Genomic DNA, 23758 nt, shown 5'->3' with positions numbered 1-23758 from the left:
GTTTTCATTAGCAGAGTTTCTTCCTTAATGTCCCATCAAGTATGGTGATTTCCCTCCCTGGGGAGCAGGGCGGAGACTCAGCATGAAGAATTTCATCTGCCTCTGCGTCCTTGGCAAACTAGCTCCCCTAGAAAGAGAAGCTAATTCCACTACCCTGCCCCTTCCAACTCACAGCAAACTGATCACCATAGAACAGTAAGGGAGCTTGCAAGAGTGGGGGGGGTTAATATCAACAAGTTGGTGAAATCCACCAACTTTTATTCCCTACTAAGCCCAAAGCTTTTATGTTCCACATGGCTTTTCTTGGCTTCCAGCCACCCTTTTTTTTCTGTCTCTTTTTGTCTCCTAACTAGTATGCACAGTAGTGAATAGTGTTTATGATTCAGGAAATTTAGTTGTGGAACATGCATTGTGGGGACCTAGGGAATAATTTCATTTACTTCAATGAATAGAAAGTGTGGGATTTTTTGGGCAGGTGGGAGGATTTTTTTTGGTTCCATTCTTTTAATACCTTTCCCTAAAAGATTGACATCTCTCCATGAAATGGCCCTTATGAAATTTCATGGGTGGTGAAATCCATCATTTGGCAGCATGACACCATTGCACTATATTTCCTTAAGGCTATATTTGGTCTCAGGACTGTTCATCTCCTTTAATACATGTGCAGTCTGGAGATGGAAAACTAAAATACAAACCATGGAAGTAATACAGGAGCCAAAATGTCTGTCATCACAACAAAATGTGCAGCATTTGTGTTCAATGAAATGATGTGGATCTGCAGAGAGCAGGAGATTTTCCATGCTGTAGATAAAAGCTCCATAAAGCATCCCTCATTTAAATTACTCAAAATCTAGGCTAGGTACACTGGGCTGTGATTGAAATCCAAATAGGGCATTTAATTTGCAGAGGTCCTTGTAATCTAATTTCAGTGTGATGGGAAGTGATTGATTTCAAAGAGCAATTTCCTCTAAAATAACACAAAAATGTAGTTGACAGTGTCACCGTGACATGAAACCACATCTGAACATTTGTAAAATCCCTGTGTTCATTTTTTCTCAGATTGTTTGACTACCATGGTCGGGTCCCACCACCACCTCGTGCAGTGATACCTTTGAAGCGCCCTCGTGTGACCATGACAGCAACTCGTAGAGGGAAAGGGGTTTTTTCCATGAAAGGGGGGTCGCGATCCACGTCCAGTGGGGCATTGTCTTCGGGATCCAAATGTAAGTTGTTTAGATCAGTTAGCTTATCCTGGAAACTGTATCGGCTTTGATGGGAGGAAATGCTTCGTAATGGTTATCTGGTTATGGTTGCTACCATTTTTCATTGCAAATCCCTGTTTTAGTCTCTTTATTACTTTGGCTTGGAAAATTGTTCTCGCAAAGAAAATGTTTTGGCAAGGAAATGTTGATTCTTGTCTAATGTTCCTCTTCCTCTATCTCACAAATGCCGCGATCAAATGTTCAGTGCCACGAGGTCTCCATGGTATCTCATAGACTCACAGAAATGAAGGGGCTGGAAAGCACCTCAAGAAGTCACACCCTGTTGAGGCTAGGTGATAACACTGCTGGAAAGGGTCTGGGGGTTATGGATCACAAATTAAATATGAGTCAAGAAGTGTTGCAAAAATGGTTAATTTCATTCTTATTAACAGGAGTGTTTTATATAGGACATGGGCGGTATTTTTCCCCACTCTAGTTGGTACTGCTGATTCCTTGGATGGTTAACTGTGTAAATTTTGGGTTTAGGAAACCTGATATATCAGGAAGTTTAAAAAACTTGTCAATGTTAAATTTTCAGAAAAGAAGAGTGGGGGAAGGGGCCTTCCTGACACATCTTCAGCTATGTTAAGGACTGTTATAGAGGATGGTGATCAATTATTTTTTGTGGCCACTGAAGGTAGGACAACAATTAATGATCTTAGGATTCAGCAAGGGAGACTTAGATTAGATATTAGGAAAAGCTGTTAAAATTCCATCATTTGAACTTTTAATAAACAAGCTGGACAAACACATGTTCAGGTAGTCTAGATTTACTTGATCCTGCTTCAGCACAAAGGGATGGACTTGATGACTCCTTGAGATCCCATCTAGCCCTACATTTCTATGATTCTGTACTTCTGTCATGGACATGAAGTGTTTTCTGAATGTACCTCTGAAGGGGTATCCCTTTTTGTCTCCCTGTTCCCCGGAAGATAGGCACAACCAAGCTGAGTATCTTGTCCATTTGTGTAGCCTCTTTTAAATATTCCCCACTTCCCCAGGCAGTTCCATATTGTATTTGCTGGGTCCTCTCATCAATGTACCAAGACTGGTAGTATCATTTTTGAAAAACAGCATGTTTCACAATTTTCTTTTTCACTTCAGCATTGTTTAGGGTCTATTTATTTATGAAGAATGATTACAGGAGGGAAGCTCCCCGTTATGTGTGATTGAGTTTTGTTTGTTTCAGTGTTTGTTTTGTGGTCTCTTTTCCAGCCCATGAATCTGTGGGTTTATCTGTACGGAATCAAAGTGCAGATAGAGCAGATCTCCTTTAACATGTCCCTCATTTTTCATTGCTGTAGTGTACATTGTGAGACACTGGAAAAGGAGCATTCCTTTCCTCACTTGTCTGCCCTGCTCGCCTAATATGAATTGGCTTCTTGGTTTTGCTTTGCCTCAAGAGTATAAATTATTTTAGCTGAGTTATTTTTTCTACATGCTGATTTTTAGCCAAGGTAGGTAGAACTGGAATATCCCAAAACACGATCTTGTGATTGCACTGAAGTGCATTCTGAAGAGATGAGCTGCTTAGCAATTCCCAGTTGATTGCTGATGATCTTCCTCACTCATAAAAGTGGATTTTCATTGTCATGTATATGGTACAATGTGCCACCACTGAGACCAGGACATCTACTGATCATAGCATCTGGTCACCACAACATTGCTATGTTTCCTGTTCCAAGAAAGTCCATTCCAGGAAATAGTGCACTGAGGCAAAAATCAAGATTTTAATAGCTCCCAGTATAGATCAGGACACCAAAACATTGTCCAGTTATGGGCCAAGTTGGCAACTTGCTAAGAGTCTCAGGGCTGTGGAGAGCTCCATCTTGATTTAAGTGGCCTTCAGAGTTCTACACTTGTGTATAAGGGCATGACTAAATCCCAAAAAAGTCAGAGAAAGGTCTCCCATTGAGCTTTACATTGGCCCCTTAATCTTGAACAAAGCAGTAGTCTGCCTTAATAAAAATACTAGGGCACATTTTGCAATTCCTGCATTAGATTTTCAATCTCTCTCACCAGTTCCGTATGGATTAAAGTTAAAACGTCCCTTTCGCGTGCTTGAATAAATTACAGAAAATATTCTCTTTGCATGCAGAACACATGAAAATAAGCAGGGGAAGTAAGTTTTTGTTGTTGTTGTTGTTGTTTTGTTATATAATGCAAACAGGCGTGTACAGTGTATAAACTTTCCTGCTTTGCCTCTACTTGGAATTACTTCCCCTTTTGTCAGGCCCAACTGGTACATCAGAAAGGTGAAGACATGTTTTTGTTGCCTTGGACATGAATTTAATCAACTTATTGTGAGTTATTTATCCAAGAAAAATATCCCAGAAGTCCCAACAGTAGCTGCAAATTTAAGAGCACTGAATGTTCATTCTGTTGCTGCTTTTACCACTGTACAGAAAAATGTCAGATTGACAGGTAGCATAAAGCAATTAGTTTCTTATTGCCACTGGGTCTGGTCATTTCATCCACACCCTTAATTTATTATTTCTGTTCATATTAGGAATTTATGTTATTATCATTTAAGCGGGAGATCTTTCTGCTAATCAGCAACATTGTTTTTCATTTTTTTGTCTGACGGCTTTCTAATTCAAAGCCAAGTCAGGGCTAAGGTGCAGAATCAGTTATGTCAGAATTACATCAGCTGTCCTTGTCTGGATTCACAACATAATTGCAGAAATTGAATTACATTAGCTGCCCTAACAGACTTTTACCATCTTGGGCAGAAATCTCACAGGAAAAGCTGATCCTTCAGGGTTCAGCCCAGGCCTGACCGGGGGGCGGGGGGGGTGGGGGGGCAAAAGATCAGTTTTCCAGGGGTTTAATTGTTCAAAAAAGGTCCAGGCTGCCACTCCTACTACTGCAGGAGCAGTGGCAAGTGCAGCACCAGGCCCTTTAAATTACTGCCAGAGGCCCATGTGTTGTTCTGGGCAGCTCTGAGGGCTGAGGCCAGGAGCCAGTATGAGGCACTCCAGGAAGTGTTAAGAGCTGGCTACCCCCACCCCTTCCCAGATTGTGGATCTGCCCAGCCACACTTTGCCCGTGGCCTGGCAAAGCTGTTTGTCCTCCTGATTCAAACACACTAGGGAAATGGCCATTATAGCTGTAGTGAATTCTTCTCTAGCAAATATTAAAAGTGTGTGCTCCCAGGCTGCTTTTCTAGTGCCAAATGAGCTGGGTGTATTTGCATCCTTTAATGAATACATTTGACCTAAATCTACTTGACCACATTTTTCTCTTTTTTTTTTTAACTAGCCTTTTGATTTAAAATTGTTCCATGTTAACAAGACGGTACTCATAAAATAGACCACGTAATTGTAATTTTTCATGTATATTAACAGTATGAAGCAGCAGAGGGAGATTGTTCTGTTGATGCTAAATGGCAAACTTTTTATGATAATAGTAAACATAGATGCAGAAGCATTTCAAGTAGGCTGTGTCTACACTAGAGACTTTTGTGGACAGGAAGGGCCTTCGGTCGACAAAGCTCAGGGAGTGCCTGCACACAGAAAACGTTCTGGTGACAGGGTCTCAGCAGAACTCTGCACTTGTCTCTACAGAGATATCCCTCGAAAATTGGAGGAATAATGCTCTGTTGACCGGGTTCTGTCGATGGAAGCAGAGGGTCGACACTTCTGTCAACAGACAGGGCTTCCAATTCACCGGGCAGCACTGTTTGCAGAGCTTCCAGTCAGCTGCTCCGTCCGCAGAGGGCTGGGCAGTCTGGCTGTTCTCTGTCAACAGAGCAGATTGCTCTGTGGATCTGCTTTTGCACATATAACTCTGTCAACAGACGCTTCTAGTGTAGATGTAGCTGAATGGTATTTCTTTTTTCTAAAATTCCTGACAGGAAGAACATACGAAACAGATTTCTCTCCTGCATTTATGAATGGACAGTAGACATTTAAGAGGGGACCTCATATATTGAGCTGTATTTTTACATGGGTTAATTCATTTTGATTATGTAGTTCATTTCGCCTCATCATCTAACCCATTTTTTTGCACTGAACCGTAAAGTACTGTAATAAGATAAAATGTTTGATACTAACCTGGAGGGGATTAAATAAAAATGCATGACACATTACTATGGAAAGAAATCTGAATCATATCTGGCAGCTGAACCAAGTTGTAGTTATGATAGATAATGTTTTCCAAATATTGACAGCTCAGCAATAGCACTTCTATTTCTAATGGTGTAACTGACAGCCATCTAAATTCTCTCTTTTGAGCTGAGCACAGGCTGTCATTTGCACCTCCAGATTCCTATAAGAAAAACAAATACCAGAAAGTTCCTGTCCTCATTGCACAGGAGAGGAAAGTGTTTTTCATAAGCACTGATTAATATAAAAACCAAGAAAGCTATTCCATTATTTTTATCCTAGTATGTGAAAACAGATGATATACATATCTCGCAGAACTGGAAAGGACCTGTAGAGGTCATTGGCCGTATCTACACATGCCCATCCCTTTCAGAAGGGACATGTTAATGAGGCACTTTGGAACAGGTTAATGAGGTGCTGACATGCATATTCAGTGCCTCATTAGCATAACAGTGGACAGTCACGCTTCGAAAAGTGCTGCTTTTGAAATGCAGACTGGCCGTATAGACGCAGGCTTTTCAAAATAAGCACCACACTTCAAAATTCTCTTATTCCCAATATGAGAATAAAGAAATTTCGAAGTGTGGGATTTAGTTCAAAGTGCTTGTGTCTGTACAGACAGTCTGCATTTCGAAAGCAGCGCTTTCTAAGCACAACTGGACACCATTATGCTAATGAGGCATTGACTATACATGTCAGCACCTCATTAACCTTTTCTGAAGTACCTCATTAACATGCCATTTCTGAAAGGGGTCGGCATGTGTAGACACAGCCATCAGGTTCAATCCCCTGCACTTACAACAGGACCTATCACCATCCTTGCTGGATTTCTTTTTTTTTCTTTTTTTTAATCTACCCCAGTCCCTTGAAAGGCCTCCTCAAGGACTGAACTTAAAATCATGGGTTTACAAGGGTAATGTTGAAAAAGTATGTTATGATAACCACGGGATCCTCCATTTGTAAAAACCCTCTATTGTTTCAATGGGACCTTATCAAGAAAGAAATCAGGAAGATGGGACTTTTTATTGAAGAGTTTTAAAAAAGTAGGGACTAGCCATTCATGAGAGTTAGGCTGTGCATTTATGAGATCTGTAACACATGCATCTTAATTGCAGTGCTCTAATGTGCTGCATGTTTTTCCTGCATCTGAAAGCTTGGTAAGTCATTCTTTCACACCGGTTTTTGTAATGCTGTAGTTGCATCAGTTCCTCCAGAACTACTCCAGGTATACATTATTCAAGAAAATAGTATTTTTGTGTTTTATCTGCAGCTCAAAAAGTACAAGAAGTTACTGTTGAACTGAAAGCTCTAAAGAGCAATAATACTCAGCACCTTCTTTTTTTATGAAGTTTTGTCCCAGCCAGCAACACGTTCCTGGCTGCCCCAGCATTTGTTGCTATTTAGTCTTGTTGAAAAATACCTACTCCTGTGGAGGGATTCTTTTCTATTATTTATTTATTTACTTGTTTGTGTATGTTTTAGAAAACTGTAGTGCAAAATACGAATAAACTGTAAATTATCTGTCATGTTTGAAACATTCCCTGCATTTTAATCCACCTCATATCATAGGTTTATTGTCATTGAACATTACTTGCATTTGCCAAGATTGAATCTGTTAAGGTCTTTAATGTTTTATCACTCATTCACTACTGAGCTGCATCCCTCACGTGACCTGCTGTCACTCAAGATTTACTGAGATTCTACTGGGATTCCACATCTGTAACCAACAAAATTGATTTTTATTGCTTGTTCACCAAAAGAAGTGAAAAAAATCGCAGTGTAATTATATTAGAAGTGTACTTTGCTAGGGAAAAGGGTAGAATATCATCATATGCATCTTTGGGTGAAATTGCTGTTTCTTTCATGTTTTCTGCCTTTTTTATTCTCTTTCCTCAGTGAAATCAGATGAGTTGCAAACAATCAAGAAAGAATTAACCCAAATCAAAACAAAAATTGACTCCTTGCTAGGGAGGCTGGAGAAGATTGAAAAACAACAGAAGGCTGAAGCAGGTGAGTGAAAATGATTTTTAGCCACAGACAGATCATTAAGAGATTAATTAAACCAGGGCATAGTTATCAGTCAAACTGGCAAATCAGAAAGAAAATAAAAGCTTTATAGACATTTTGTTACATGATGTTGTGTCAGAATGAGAGAAAATTAAACCACAATTTGGACTGATAAAACAAAATGTTGGTATCTTTCACCATCCTCGCAGCAAAATAAATTTCAAGAATATGTGTTCTATCACACAGTAGCAAATAAAATTGGAAAGATTTTCTCACTAGCTATTCACGAACCAAAGATACAATACAGAAATGCATTTTTAAAGTGACAAATATATTCTTGAACAAAGAAAAGTAATTTAGTTATTGTCTGTGGTAGAAAATATTGCCATCATGTAGCTGCACTGAGTTAGTTATGCCATGCATATCGTCAGCATCGATCCGCTACACCAGTATAAAGCAGAGAATGTTCTAGATCTGAATCACCTTATCGCTGTTTGAGACAAACCTTTAGATTTATGAACGCTCATTCTGTTCTGTTATCAGTATAGCCAAAACCCTCATTCAGTGGATGAGTTTGTAGTTAAACATTCTATGTATTACACTGCTAGGGCAGTAACACATTATCATAAGAAAGTTAGCTGTATTTTCAGGATGCAGCTTCAATTAGCCACATAACTCATATCAATGCCTGTAGTAGTTTCTTAGCCAATTCCTTACACATCAAACCAGATAGCTATACATTGTGTGCGTATCACAGGCCTTGGCTATTACAAGCTACAGAGTGGGTTGGTCCCCTAGGTGGTGTAAATTCATAGTTTGTCCCATTAAAATAAGTTTCATTTTCAAGTCTGTGAGAAATAGTAAATACAGACTGTACGAAGGAAATAGCGACTAGAATAGCGAAAGCAAGAGCGAGTTTGAAGGTGATGGATAAGATCTGGAAAAGCAAAGCAAATAGCTTAAGAACAAAGCTGGGCGTCTTGAAAACGTGCGTATTCAGCAGCATGTTGTAAGGATGTGAGACATGGGTGATAATGAAAGATTCGAAAAGAAGAATATTGATGTTCAAAAGGACTTATTATAGAAAGATTCTGAGAATAAGATGGATGCAGAAGGTCACCAATGAGGAATTATATAGGAAGATACAGCCGAAAGAGAACCTGCTGCAGAAGGTTATGAAACAGAAGCTACAACTATTTGGACATATTTGCAGAATGAACGACGAATGAAAAATCGAGACCCTAGTATTCGGCATAATGGATGGTTCGAATACGAGAGGCAGACCCCACAGAAAATGGATAGATGATGTAGTAGATTGGTGCGGAGCTAGTCAACAGAAACTAAGCCACTCTGCACTGGATAGGGAAAGACGGAAGGAAATAGTGAGAGAGGCATCAGACACCAAAGGGCGCTGAGCTCATGGTTATTGGTGATCATGATGATGATGATGATGATATATCTTCTTAGGAGGAATGAACACGACATGTTCTCTTCATTTTAAATATTAAATTTTAAAGTATGAGGTGGTACTGTAGTCATGTTGGTCCCAGGACAATAGAGAAAAAAGTTGGGCGAGGTAGTATTTTTAAACTGAACCTTCCTCCTTGGGTGAGACAGTCAGTCCTTCAAGGTTACAAATAGCTCTTCTTCAGGCTGGAGAACAAACTCAGAGTATTTGCTTAGCATAAGTATATAACATATAATTCAAGAAGCCATTCAAGGTGAAAGGACTTTAAGACATAGCCATGTTAGTCTGTGGCACTTTAAAGACTAACAAATTTATTAGAGTGTTAGAATATAAGCTTTCATGAGATACAACTCATTTCCTCAGATGCTGAAGTAAAAATAGGAATACAGAGTTGGGAGTGTGACATCAGCGCTAACGGAAGCAGAGTGGATGTAGCTCATCTCCAACAGAGATGAGAAGGTGGAAAAACCTGAACCCTAACAACTTTGTTCATCTTTTAAGTTCCACTGAACTCCTTGTCATTCATGATGAAATGGCCAATTAACACCTCTCCAGGCACAGAGGAATTAGGGAACAGGAGGAATTTGAGGGTGGGAGGAATTAAGTGGGTTATAGATTGTTGTAATAAGCCATAAATCCTCTGTCAGTATTCAATCCATGATTATTAGTATCTAGCAAAATTATGAATTTATGCTCCCAGGGTTATCTTTTGAAGGCTTTGTGCAGATTTCCTTTGAGGATTGGACTGAGAGGTCAAATATAGTTATCACTTTGTCTAAAGAGTTTACGCACAGGGATATGATATATTTTACAATTTTTGTGTGTGAGTTCATTCTAGAACATAGTGATTGTCTTGTTTCACCTACATACTTATAACTGGAGCATTTCGTGCTCCAGATGAGGTACCTCACATGTGGTAATAAACAAACATTCATAAGACCCATGAAAACTGTGCTGTGGGAATGTTGATCATTGACAGTGGAGATATGCCTACAGGTTTTGCATCTGTGGTTCTGGCAGAATCTGAGGCTATTTGAGTTAGTATGTCTTGGTCTGTGAGGAACTTACTTTTCATGGTGAGCTTGGAAAGGATGGGGAGATAGTTGAAGGCCAGAAGAGAGGGTTCAGGGAGAAAAATTGGATGTGGTCTTTATCTAGTATGGATAGAGATTTTTGAATGATACTCAGTAAGGAATCAACAACCACCACACATGCATTAAACACTCTCTAAAACATTCCCCATTCCATCCCACACTGTGGGACTGGAGAGGTATTAATGGATGACTTTATCTTGACTGATCTCTTGAAATATATGTTAGCTATTTATGCCACACAATCTGTCCCACCTTATACTTAGCAGTACCATTCTGAGTTCGTTTCCCAGACCCAATAAGCTTGAAAGTTTGTCTCTTCCCAACAGAAATTGGTCCATTAAAAATATTAGCTCATCCAGCTTATCTCATTAAATTTTAATCAAGTTAGATAGAAGCTGGTGATATATTCAAAGAATATGTAGCTGTACTATGCCTAAATTAATTGCTAGTTCTACTGAAACGAATTAAGATGGTATATCCCCACTTTGGGTATCTTTTACATTAATTTTACATTATTATGCAAAACAAGCCACATGTCATTGGACTTGGAGACCCAATTTGCACTTTTGCTAAAAGGATTGTAATGTATTCATTTAAATCTAAATCAGTTCAAAAAGAACATACTGATTTCTGTTGAATCATACTATTGAATCTCCTAAAGTACTGAAATGAATACCCTTCATGGATTTCTGTTAAGAAGAGGATAGGAAATGTGTACAGTGGTCCAGATTTTCCATTAAATTCAGTGAAATTATTCTGGAATTACGTGAATATGACTATTGTAATCTGGCCCAATAATTTTAGAATATTTTAAGACACTAAGGTGCAGATTCTGTCCCCTTGCTCTTCCTTTCTTTCACCAGGAAGGTGGCGGGGAGGACGATTCTTGGAGCCTACAAAAGGATCTGCAGTGCCGTGCCGTTCTGTGGTCTGATGAGAGAATTCCTTCCCTTGTCCCCTGCAGAACTGTCCAGTACAAAACTAGTGTCGCCTGGCTGCATGCTGGGATGAGAATTGGGGCATAACTTTTGTTATTAAAAAAGAAACGTAAAGAAAGAGCAAGAATGTGTACATTTAGTTCCAATTTTTTAATTTTAATTCTTTTTTATGAGCTTGCATTGCCATTCAGAAGGATATTCTAACGTCTTGGAGATATTTCTTTTGAGGCATGGTATGTTGTAATCTAAACTCAGTGCTATTACTGAACTAATTCTCTGACTAACCAGTAAAAGCTCAGGGGAGAAACTCACCTTGTGATTTTTGCTAGTGTTCTTTTCTTTATTACTATCAATACCCTAAAATTTTTTGTAGGATGAAAACAGAAAAGAGAACCTGAAGGCAAAAGATTGCCTTGTGGTTTTATATCTCTAATGGTACTGCACCTTTTATGTTCCCTTTTGCAAGGGGGCTTTAGATTCACTTTAAATACAGATGGAAGAAGAGAGAAGTAGTTTCTGTTACTGATACATTAGTTTTTTAACCAAGAATCAAAGTATTGTACTTAATGCTACTCAGTCTCAGCTGTGGGCTCAGGTTGGAAACAAACTCTACAAGTGATAAATGTTGTGTTTTAATACTGCAGAAGGCTGCAAAATGTGTCTGTAATAACCAGTACCTATTTGCAAGCTTTTAAAAAGCTGGATCTTTTTGGAAGAGCAAATAACTTTGCATGCTCTGTAGCTAGAATTTATAGAGAAAACCGAATTTTTGGAATGTTTGATGTGTCTCATTTGTTGTTGAACATTGGGAGAAGGAATCCACAACGGAGCAATGATTATTTGCTCTGGTTCAGTATGATGGCATCAGAAGAGTTTTTTGCGGGGGGGAGGTGTTTCTGTATACTGTAGACCCCCGACTTGTGCAGAGGTTGCATCCTTGCACAAACCTAGTAAGCCAAATTTCACTTAACCTGGGGGAGCCAGGAAACTGACCAGTGCAGCACTGCTGATCAGATTCCTGTCTCCTATGAGTGACAGAAAGCTGAGAACCTGGCTCTGAGCTGTCCACCTCTCACAGGAGAGGGGAAACTGACCAGCATTGCTGCAATGGTCAGTTTCCTGGCTCCCCCAGGTTATGTGAAATTTGACTTACTAGGTTTGCACAAGAACGCTGCGCTAGTCAGTTTCCCCTCTCCTGTCAGTGGCAGCAACCTGACTCTCACTGCCTCTGACAGAAGCGGGGTGGCAGCCGCTCCTGTCAGTGGTGGTAGCCAAGAGTCAGGCTCTTGGCTGCTGCCCCTGACAGGAGCCAGGAAACTGACCAGCACAGTAGCATTGGTCTGTGTCCCCACTCCTCAGAGTGGCAGGGAGCTGGTGTCTGGCTCCAGGCTGCCCGCCATGCACAGGAGCTAGGAAACTGACCTGCGCTGGTCAGTTTTCCGGCTCCCCTGGTTGGTGGGCATCCAGGAGCCAGGCATCAGCTCCCTGTTACTCAGAGTCACATTAACCTGAGATACACACACTCGAGTGCACCCGTCTCAGGGTTCTACTGTATATAAAGATCAACAGTGTTAGGTTCAGAGGTATGAATTTTCAAAGGTTCCTAAAAGCTTTAGGTATCCAATCTGATATGAGTAGGACACCTACCTCTTTAGACACCTTTGAAAATCCTAGCCATTAAATTTTTACACACTTTAAAACATGGTCTAATTTTAAAAGTGCTAAGCCACAAACAATGTCATTGAAATATATCAGGAACTTTACTGTGCATTCTTGAAAGTCTTTACCAAAGTGTTTTTTCTGTCTCTTTCATTGTAGTTCAACTCCTTATTTTATAATTTTGTCCTTCTTTTACATACACATCCCCAATAGATTTTGTAAAATTTAAAAATCAAGTTTGAATTTTGTTAAATTTAAAAATACACTTTTTATCATATTTCTCTCATATGCTGCTTTATAATTCTGAGACACTAAATTCAGTAATCAGTAAAAAAGTTCAATATGATTTTCATAAAGGCAATGAGACGAAATGCAGTAGTGCATATGAAAAGCATTAACATTTCCACTACGTAGCTCATTCCCATTTTTTATTCGAGCAGGTGCTCATGCTGCCTGTTCATGCTGCTTAATATCTTATGCAAAAAATTTGTCTTCTGAAATTTCCAGCTTTTCAAGACATTCTCCCCCTTAGCATGGACCTTGAAATGAGAAACAGCAGAAGCAAATCATCAGCAAATTACAAAAGTTTTAAGTGGTTAACTTTTATTGGTAGCACTACAAGTGTGAACCAAAGGACTGTCGAATCAATTGCCATAGCAGGAATTGGGTTCATACAGTAGCTCATGCTAATATCACTGGTTTTAACTGTGAAGTTGTTATTCTGATAAATGTTGAATATTTTAAGGTACGGCTTCATGGGCTGAATTTTGCACTAACAGTCTGTACAAGCACATTACTTTCAAAGAGAGATATCTAAGATGGTCCTTAGTTCTTTGAGTCCAAGATACTTTCTGTAAAGATGTTAGGTCTAAGGAAACAAAACCTTATTCTTCTGTAGTTTTAGCAAGGCCAGTTTGGGAGGGAAGGGGTCTAAAGGGTAGTAACACTGAAGAGATGAAAACAAATGTATATATAGAGGGAAAAACTAGTGCTGTCTTTGTGATTAGATGATACAGAAGAGTGTCACAAGTTTTAGGTATTAGCTATGGCATGTAATAATTTAAAGTAGAAACCATAATGTATTCATAAAGCTGAAAGATTTATAACTTCAAAGCCAATTTCAGATCCATTCACTGTGTAACAAGATATGAGATGAGCTTGCTGTTAATATATAAAAAAGTCCATTTAGAAAAGAAATGTTTCTTTTGTTTTGTAAATTCCATGACTAATAGGTATTGTTATTTTCATACTGAAATGATATTGCTATCCCAGCTACAGGCAAATAGGCCTCTAAACTCTGTCCTTTGGGATGCATAAGGTTTTACATCTGCAGATTCTAAAGTGCATAGGAGTGAATTTGTGGTTCTCCTAAGCCCCTGCACTTCTGCTCCTCCACTTACTCTATAAGCCATTCTGGCAGTCCTGTTCCATCCCTGCTGTGGTCTTTGGCCACCTGGGTAAAATTTTTCAAAGTATGGAGAACAAATGCAAGACCATCTGCCTCACTTAAGTTCCATTCTGGAACTGAGCAAGGTGGACCGTGCAGGGGAGCTTCTGGGACCTCTGGGGGCCTTGAAAATGGTCTTTATGTTGACCCTATTTTGGCTGGAATGGAAAGCAGCAATGAGTTTGAGCCAAGAGTAGGTGCCATAAATGGATCGAGTTACCTCAGCACTTCATGTGAACAGAGAGCATTAGGAGGTTCTGCAGTGCTAGTTGAGCATATAATAATTGGGCCTATTTGGCTAGTAGAATTTATTAATTTGTATACTTTTTGATGCACAATCACACCATGATTATGCAAACCCCTGCACATTTATTGGCCATTATCATCAGACAGCAAGTGAGATCACAGGGACTTACGCCAATACATAAATGCATAGTAATTGTGCAAGCGGGGCAACAACAATAGAATCCACAGAATTGTGTGACTGGGGGAACACTCTGTATTTTTACACCAGTAACTATATTAGGACCATTCACTCTGATTGGCTGACTGTGCCGGTGTTGCAGACTATTTATTTGATAATTTTAAAAGTTTGAGAATTTGATCATATGTACCTAGAAGGTATTAACATGCCACATTTTATAAGCCTAGCTCCATCTGGAGAATGGAGTCGTGAAGACTGCCTGAGAGCACTGTTCATTCCAAGTAGCAGAAAAAGTGACTGAATCTCTACAGAGTATGCTTTCCTTACAGAAGCTCAAAAGAAGCAAATGGAAGATAATGCTGAGCTGATCCAAGAGGAATGCATATCAGAGAATGCAGATAACTCTACAGAAGAGCCTATTGAAGTAGGGCCAGATGCTGATGGGGATGGAGAAGAGATGACTGATGGAATAGAGGAAGATTTTGATGAGGATTGCAGCAATGAGCTGGTAAGAAGTTAACGTGCCATGGCTATGTATTCAGTTTCTGTGACTAACCATGCAAATGTAATAATAATTGTTTAGGATGGGAATTAACATAAATGCTAATGATGACACTTCAGTGCTGCATCCACTTCCGAAGGCCTCTTCAGCCTGCTCTTGAGTCCCCAGGAAGTCCCTCATTGCATAGTGAGGAACCTACAAGCCCTGAGAGCCCTGTTTTCAGTCATTTCTCCCCAGGTCTTCAGGATCCCCTGTGTTGCATGGCTGGGCTGCACCAGAACTGCCAGCCCTGGAAACCAGGCTCCCCTGCAGGCTTGGTGAAAGTTCATCCAAACCAAAACATTTCTGCAAAACATTTTAGTTTTGACTAAACTGAGTGTTCTCATGAAAATCTGTTATGCTGGAAAATTCATAGCTCTAGTGCTAATTACACCTTCAAGGGAATTGGCTTTAATAGCAATAGGAACCATTGTGTAGATGAGAGTAATGATTTCCAGTGTTTTGCTCACTGCACTGATTAAACCAGGTTTCAGATTCCCTTATGCAGACATGGCCTGGTTGACTGAGTATTGCACATCTTGGAAATTAGAGCCAATGTTTGCTGTGATTATAAGATCCTTGTCTTTTTGTGCAGTAGTGTTAATTACCCCATTCTTCTGAGAGAGACTCTGAGTCTCTCCTTGGTAAAGTGTTGGGAGATCAATGGATGAAAAGCTTCAATAGAAGTTCTAAGTAGTAGTGTATTTTTACACTGTAATTCCCTGTCTGCCTTTGTATTTGGTGGCTTTACCTCTCTCTTTATTTCTCCTGTACAAATTAGCTCAGCTAGCTCCAGAAGACAAGCACATTGCTCCATAAAGTGTAGGTTGGATTGGAAGGCAAAAAGAATGTGAAAAGCTCACTACAGACATTTCTTCCATGATATACTTCCTCCTCAATTCATACTGTACAAAGAGTGCACAAATGTGTTCATTGTACATGTTTAGAAGTACTTTTAGAGCTTCCTGGGAAAATGCTAGTGATCCGGTGTTTGTGTTGCCCTCAATGAGACTACTCTTGATTTGCAAGAACTGTTCACTTCAAGTAACGAAAGCTATTAGTTTTCATTGTGAACTGTTTCTCCATCAGTAATAAATGAGTGCCCTTATATTCACTGTTAGAGCTGAAGATTTAGGTGATTGGTAAAATAGATTCCTCTGCTGGAGCTCTTGGACTTCCTATTGGCAGCATGTTTTTATTTTTCTTCTTCTTCATCCATTCCATGAGTGGTGACTTGAAGCATTACTGACCTTCACTATGGCTACAGCTACACTACCCCTCCCTTTCAGGAGTATGTAAATAAAGCTGTTCAAAAATGCAAATGAGGCACAGATTTAAACATCCCCTGCCTCATTTGTATACACCATCAGGATCTCGATTCCAAAAGGGGCTGCTTTCGAATCACAAACAGATGTGTAGCCAGGGTGCCCTTGAAAGGGAAACCCTGCTTTTGAAACCACCATTCTTCTCATGCATCATTTGCATTTTCAAATGGCTGCATTTATATGCCCCTTCTGAAAAGGAGGGGTAGTGTAGCCACAACCTATGTGTGGTAGTGAAAGAGCTCACAATTAGAAAGACGTTTGGTAGAAGGAATTGCTATGAAAGATTGCTTAAGAGCATATCAAAGCAGCGGGTAGTTCTTTTAAGGTGGTTGTGTAGGTTTAATTAACCTATGTATATTTCTTCATCTGTTCTCATTCAGATATGCTGCTCCTTATACAAATATTAGTGGTTGAACCTCTCTAATCTATAACTCTCATCCAGCAACACCTGTAGTCAGCATGATTTTATTAGCTGGATGACCACTTCTCATGAGTGTGGCCAAGTTCCCTGTGGTCCCATAAAGTTTGTTTCCAGCCACCAGTTCTGGCTCTCCGTGTTCTGTGCTGTCGTTTAGCTGCAATTTACCCATAAATGTCTTCTAAGAGCCCAGTAATCAGTGAAAGTGTTGGTAATGTACTAGACAGCATTGACCTCCCATACTCTGGCAAATTCATCCAGCACCAGTCAGGTCCCAATATGGTACCTGTATGATATGGTGTGGGTAGTTTATTATGTAGCCTATTTTATGTTTAATTTTATATTTAATTTTATTGATATGCCTAGACAAATTTACATACATTTAATTGAAGATAAGTTATATAAATATTGCAATTAAGTCTTATAAAGTCTTGCTCATGCACTCAACTCCATTGATGTCAGTGATACTTCAGTGACTGAAAAGTCAGTTTACATCTTGTAGATGTGGCTTCTCAGGGTGTGTATGTATTTGTTCCTTATTTTTTTCCTGGTATAACTGAGTTAGTTCTGTAGTAAGGTGGGGCTTGCTAATTCAAGTTACTTGTCTTTCATTTGCACTCTCATCCTCTAGCTCCTAGAATTCAAATTGACTCCCATATCAATTGATTGCTGCTCAAATGATAATTTTTCCCTTTCCGAGCAAAGTGAATGAATAAACTACTTTTTAGTGAGATTTGTCCTATTCTTCAACAAGATAAACTATTTTGCTGAAGTAGAAGAACCTGCTTCTTGACTTACAGGTTCTACTTTTTGAAAATAAGGCATGCTTCTTAAGAACATAAGAATGGCCATACCAGATCAGACAAAAGGTTCATCCAGCCCAGCATCCTCTCTGCTGTCAATGGCCAATACCAGGTGCTCCAGAGGTAGTAGACGGAACAGTTATCGATCAAGCAATCTCTCTCCTGCCATTCTTCTCCACCTTCTGACAAACAGAGGCTAGGGACACCACTCCTTACCCATCCTGGCTAATAGCCATTAATGGACCTAACCTCAATGAATTTATCTAGTTCTTTTTAAAACCCTGTTATCGTCCTAGCCTAACGGTCTCTTCTGGCATGGAGTTCTACAGGTTCACTGTGTGTTTTGTGAAGAAGAACTTCCTTTTATTTGTTTTAACCCTGCTGCCCATTAATTTCATTTGATGTCCTCTAGTTTTGATAACATGAGAACAAGTAAGCAATTTTTTCCTTGTTCACTTTCTCCTCATCACTCATAAGTTTACATACCTCTCTCATATCCCACTTTAGTCTCCTCTCTCTTCTAAACTGAAAAGTCCTAGTCTCTTTAATCTCTCTTCATATGGGGCCCATTCCAAACCCCTAATTATTTTAGTTGCCCTTTTTGAAACCTTTCTAATGCCAATATATCTCTTCTGAGATGAGAAGACCACATCTGTATTCAAGATGTGGGCATACCGTGGTTTTATATAAGGGCAACAAGATAGTCTGCATCTTATTCTCTATCCCTTTTTTAATGATTCCTAACATCCAGTTTGCTTTTTTTGACTGCCACTGCACACTGCCTGGATGTTTTCAGAGAACTATCCATGATGACTCCAAGATCTCTTTCCTGATGAGTTATATATAAATTATACCCCATCATACTGTATACATAGTTGGGGTTATTTTTTTCCATGTGCATTACTTTACATTTATCCACATTAAATTTCATTTGCCATTTTGTTGCCCAATCACTCAGTATTGTGAGATCCTTTTGAAGTTCTTCCCTGTCTGCTTTGTTCTTAACGATCTTGAGCAGTTTAGTGTCATCTGCAAACTTTGCCACTTCACAGTTTACCCCTTTCTCCAGATCATTTATGAAGAAGTTGAATAGCATTGGTCCTAGAACTAACCCTTGGGGAACACCACCAGTTATGCTTTTCCATTCTGAAAATTTACCATTTATTCCTACCCTCTGTTTCCTGCCTTTTAACCAGTTTTCAATACATGAAAGGATCTTCCTTCTTATCCCATGACACCTTAATTTACGTAAAGAACAAGAAGTCCTGTGGCACCTTGTAGACTAACAGATATTTTGGAGCATAAGTTTTCATGGGCAAAGACCCGTTTTGTCAGATGCATCTGACGAAGTGGGTCTTTGCCCATGAAAGCTTATGCTCCAAAATATCTGTTAATCTATAAGGTTCCACAGGACTTCTTGTTTTTGAAGATACAGGCTAACTCAGTTACCTCTCTGATACTTAATTTACATAAGCACCTTTGGTGAGGGACCTTGTCAAAGGCTTTCTGGAAATCCAAGTACACTGTATTTCCTGGATCCTCTTTATCCACGTTTGTTGACCCCTTCAGAGAACTGTAATAGATTAGTAAGACATGATTTCCCTTTACAGAAACCATGCTGACTTTCACCCAACAAATTATGTTCTTCTATGTGTCTGACAATTTTATTCTTGACTATGGTTTCAACTAATTTGCCAGTACCAATGTTAGACTTACCGGTCTGTAATTGCCGGGATCACCTCTAGAGCCCTTTTTAAATATTGGTGTTACATTAGCTATCTTCCAGTCATTGGGTACAGAAGCTGATTTAAAGGATAGGTTGCAAACCACAGTTAATAGTTCCACAACTTCACATTTGAGTTCTTTCAGAACTCTTTGCTGAATGCCATCTGATCCCGGTGACTTGTTACTGTTAAGCTTATCAATCAGTTCCAGAAAGCCTCTAATTACACATCAATCTTGGACAATTTCTCAGATTTGTCATCTACAAAGGATGGCTCAGGTTTGGGAATCTCCCTAACATCCTCAGTCATGAAGACCGAAGCAAAGAATTCAATAAGTTTCTCCACAATGACTTTCTCATCTTTGAGTGCCCCTTTTGTATCTTAATCATGTAAGGGCCCCACTGGTTGTTTAGCAGTCTTCCTGCTTTGGAGATACTTAAAACATTTTGGTATTGTTTTTTGAGTTTTTGGCTATCTGTTCTTCAACCTCCTTTTTGGCTTTTCTTATCACATTTTTACATTTAATGTGGCAATATTTATGCTCCTTTCTATTTTCCTCACTAGGATTTGATTTCTACTTTTTAAAAGGTGGCTTTTTATTTCTCCCTGCTTCTTTTACATGATTGTTAAGCCACGATGCCTCTTTGTTGGGTCTTTTGCTATGTTTTTTAATTTGGGATGTACATTTAAATTGGACCTCTATTACAGTGTCTTACAAAACAAGAAAACCTAAGCATTGTTATTTGTTATCCATGATTTTTTAGAACTTGTTAAAGGCAATAGAATGCAAATAATACATGCTGCATAGCACACTTCTATTCTTAAAATTAAGCTGTTTGTGTGACAGTCAAGCAAAAAAATCATCTGGGAAGTTTTTAATATAATAAAAGAAGTTTCACACAAACAAAATTTCACCAAGCATTCCACACACAAAAAATTATCTTGGGGTAGGAACATGCATGACAAATTTCAGCCCATAGGGCAGATTTTCTGAAATTCATAGTCTCCTAAAAATAGGCTTTTAGAATCAAGATGGGGTAAAATGTCTTTTCTACTGCAACATAGACATCAGAATAACTGACAACACATATTAAAATGTTTGTTAAAGTGCATTGCTAATGTTATTACTTCTGAGAAATCAAGAAGATTTAAACTCATTGATTAGATTATTTCCCTGTGGAGGGAGAATGTGAAGAATCAAACAACTGATGTTTTATCCTAGTCTAATTTCTTTTCAATATACACATTTGAGAAAAGTAGCATTGCAAACCAAAAGCAAAGCAGATTTAAGTTTAGCTTATAGGTTATATAAATTTAAAGCTGGAAAAAATTTCATGAGAAAGCAAAACCATCTCCCCAGGCTGAGACTGAATCAAGTTTACCTAGGCCATTCTTGACAGTTATTTGTCCAAACTGGTCTTAAAACGTCCAGTGATGAGGATTCTACAACCTCCCTTAGAGATCTATTCCAAAGTTTAACTGCTCTTATAGTTATAAACATTTACTGATAACCTAAATCTCCCTTGTTGAACCTTAAGCCCATTACTTTTTGTCCTACCTTCAGTGGATATAACGAACAATTGATTAACATATTTGAAGACTATCAGGTGTCTCTCACTCTTTTCTGTAAACTAAACATGCCCAGTTTTTTAATCTTCCTCATAAATCAGGTTTTGGAACAAACAAGCAGTCAAGTAGCACTTTAAAGACTAACAAGATAATTTATTAGGTGAGCTTTCGTGGGACAGACCCACTTCTTCAGACCATAGCCAGACCAGAACAGACTCAATATTTAAGGCACAGAGAACCAAAAATAGTAATCAAGGTTGACAAATCAGAAAAAAAATGATCAAGGTGAGCAAATCAGAGAGTCTTATCATTTTTGTTGCTTTCCTCAGAACTCGCTTCAGTTTGTCCATATCTTTCCTACTAGTCCTGAGCAGAAAAGAACAACTGCCTCCCAAGTTTTAACATACAACACCCTAAAAATGAGTCATTTTCACAGCTGCATCACTTGCTGACTTTTATTCAGTATTTGATCCTCTGCATCCACACAGCCTTTTCAGCAGTATGATCACCTAGCCAATTATTCCCTGTTTGCAACTATTCATTCGATTTTTCCCTTCTGAAGTATTCTAGTTGGGACTTACATTTATTGAATTGCCTCTTGGTGTCAAATACATACCAATTTTATTTTCCAATTTGTCAAGATCATTTTGAACACTCATCCAGCCCTCCAAAGTGCTTTCAAACCCTCCCACCTTAGTGTCATCTGCAAATAAGTGTACCCACTTCTCCATTCCCCTGGTGATAAGGGAAAACAATCAATAATACTGGAACCAGAACACACCTTTGCAGGACCTTACTATGGCCGTGCCTACACTAGCCCCAAACTTCGAAATGTCCATGCAAATGGCCATTTCGAAGTTTACTAATGAAGCACTGAAATGCATATTCAGCGCTTCATTAGCATGCAGGCAGCCACAGCACTACAAAATTGATGCGCCTTGCTGCCGCGCGGCTCGTCCCAACGGGGCTCCTTTTCGAAAGGACCCCACCTACTTCGAAGTCCCCTTATTTCCATCAGCTCATGGCAATAAGGGGACTTTGAAGTAGGCAGGGTCCTTTCGAAAAGGAGCCTGGTGGGGACAAACCGCACGGCAGCAAGGCACGTCAATTTTGAAGTGCTGTGGCCGCCCGCATGCTAATGAAGCGCTGAATATGCATTTCAGTGCTTCATTAGTAAACTTCAAAATGGCTATTTGCGTGGCCATTTCGAAGTTTGGGGCTAGTGTAGATGTAGCCTATATATATCCCCTCTACTTGACTGTGAATCATTAATAAGCATAACAGGAATATGCTCTTTCAACCAGTTGTGTACCTATCTTAAAAGAAATGTTTTGGGAGTAAGGGAACTTCAAAGTTTCATGTGTACTTTGAAGTGCCCGCAGCTATATGGCTTGTCATTGTTTTGAAGTTAGCAACTTCGAAGTTTGCACGGCAAGAATTATCCTAATGAGGTGCTGCATATGCAGCACAGCACCTCATTGCTACTCACTGATCCAGCTCGTTTACATGCCCCCTTCGAAGGAGGAGGCTAGTGTGGATGAGCCCTTGGTAAGAAAGCAAATCTGTATGGTACAAGAAGATTTAAATTGACCTGATTTTTTACAAGAATGTTAAATATGCAACAGGTAATAAAATAAACTGTAGTGAAAATAAATAAAAGAATCATTCCACTGGACTCTTACACTTCTTACTCAAGCAAGTACTGCTATAGCCAAGTCCTGTATATATGTCTTAAGCAGTGCACAATAAATTTTATCTGGTGTTTTTCACATTCCAGTAATATAAATTGGCTTCCTAACTCCAGATATGCTTTACAGATTATGAGCCAAATTCTGCTCTCAGTTGCATTAACAAAAGCCAGAGTGACTCCACTCCAATCAACAGTTAGTCTGATTTGATCCGCCCGCACCCCGCAAAAAAATTAGATGCTTGCAATCTGCTTTGTACATTGCACATTTTTATATTATACTTGTTTATGGAGAAGAAACTGGACCTCCTACTTGATAGTAAACATTTTATCAGTTGAAGGAATGCTGGGCCAAAATCTTGTTTTGATGAGTCTGAATGTTTTTAATCTTAAGAAAAACACAGATGAACAATTTTTCTGGTGCACTGAACACTTTGGACTTCGCTGAGCTTTTTCTCAGCAGCAGAGAAAACATGGAGGTCTTCATTCCTGTGACAAATGAATAAGTAAAAGATTGTGTTCACTTGATGAATATCAGTGCATGGTACTTATACTTGAGCAAGCTAAGAAAGTCATTAGCAGAAGCATACCTGACAGATACTAATGTGTTGCACCTTCTAAAGCTGCAATGAATCTAATAACCTGTGACTGAAAAAATGGAAAAAAAAAAAACGTGCTATGAAATCCAAAATTGCAAGCAACTTTCTGGCATGCCCTTTTCATATTGAATGTATGGAGTATTACAGTAGGTTCAGTTTTTGTTCCCATTTTTATATAAATGAGTCATTGGAAAGGCCTTGCCATCCTGCAATTTGCTGTCTGTCTGTTACTCAGAGGCAGACTGCCTATGCAGTGTAGCGTTTTAAGCATATTACTCTCACTTATTCTGATGTCATTTATTTAGCATCTAAATCCACTATAGCTTTAACAATTTGTACCACAAAATGAGAACATTTTGATCACTTGCTTCATGTCTATTAAACCTTTCACCAGTTCAGTTGTTTTTCTGGATAGCTGAAATTATGTTTGTGAAAAAACACTAGCAGAAAAACTTGCATATCATTTTCCACTTGTTTATCCCTCTTATACTGCTCTACTATTTAGTATCCAACAAAAAAACTCTTTTATTACATCAATTTTTAAAACAATATGCATTACTTATATGAGTAAATTACAGGCTTCTAGAGTCTGAAAAGGTTGAGTATATGAGTGTTAGCTATTCTGTAGTTCAGATCTAGTGATTTGAGCACAGAGCTGGGAATCAGGAATAAAAGTGAGCAAAACTT

General features: G+C 39.0%; 1 protein-coding gene across 4 annotated transcripts in view; it reads left to right on the top strand.

Annotated features, from left to right (window-relative positions):
* The window catches only part of RALYL (RALY RNA binding protein like), a 309810-nt gene that overhangs the window by 267509 nt on the left and 18543 nt on the right, over positions 1 to 23758 (top strand). For all 4 annotated transcript variants that reach the window (XM_074987013.1, XM_074987012.1, XM_074987014.1 and 1 more), the window contains 3 exons: positions 1060 to 1223; positions 7265 to 7378; positions 14735 to 14913. In XM_074987013.1, coding sequence (XP_074843114.1) covers positions 1060 to 1223; positions 7265 to 7378; positions 14735 to 14913 — 457 coding nt within the window. The remainder of the gene's footprint in view (positions 1 to 1059; positions 1224 to 7264; positions 7379 to 14734; positions 14914 to 23758) is intronic.

This window comes from Carettochelys insculpta, chromosome 2 (assembly GCF_033958435.1).
Source record: "Carettochelys insculpta isolate YL-2023 chromosome 2, ASM3395843v1, whole genome shotgun sequence".
In the NCBI taxonomy this organism is placed as follows: Eukaryota; Metazoa; Chordata; order Testudines; family Carettochelyidae; genus Carettochelys; species Carettochelys insculpta.
The sequence above is the reverse complement of the archived record's forward strand: the minus strand, read 5'-3'. Positions and strand labels throughout refer to the sequence as shown.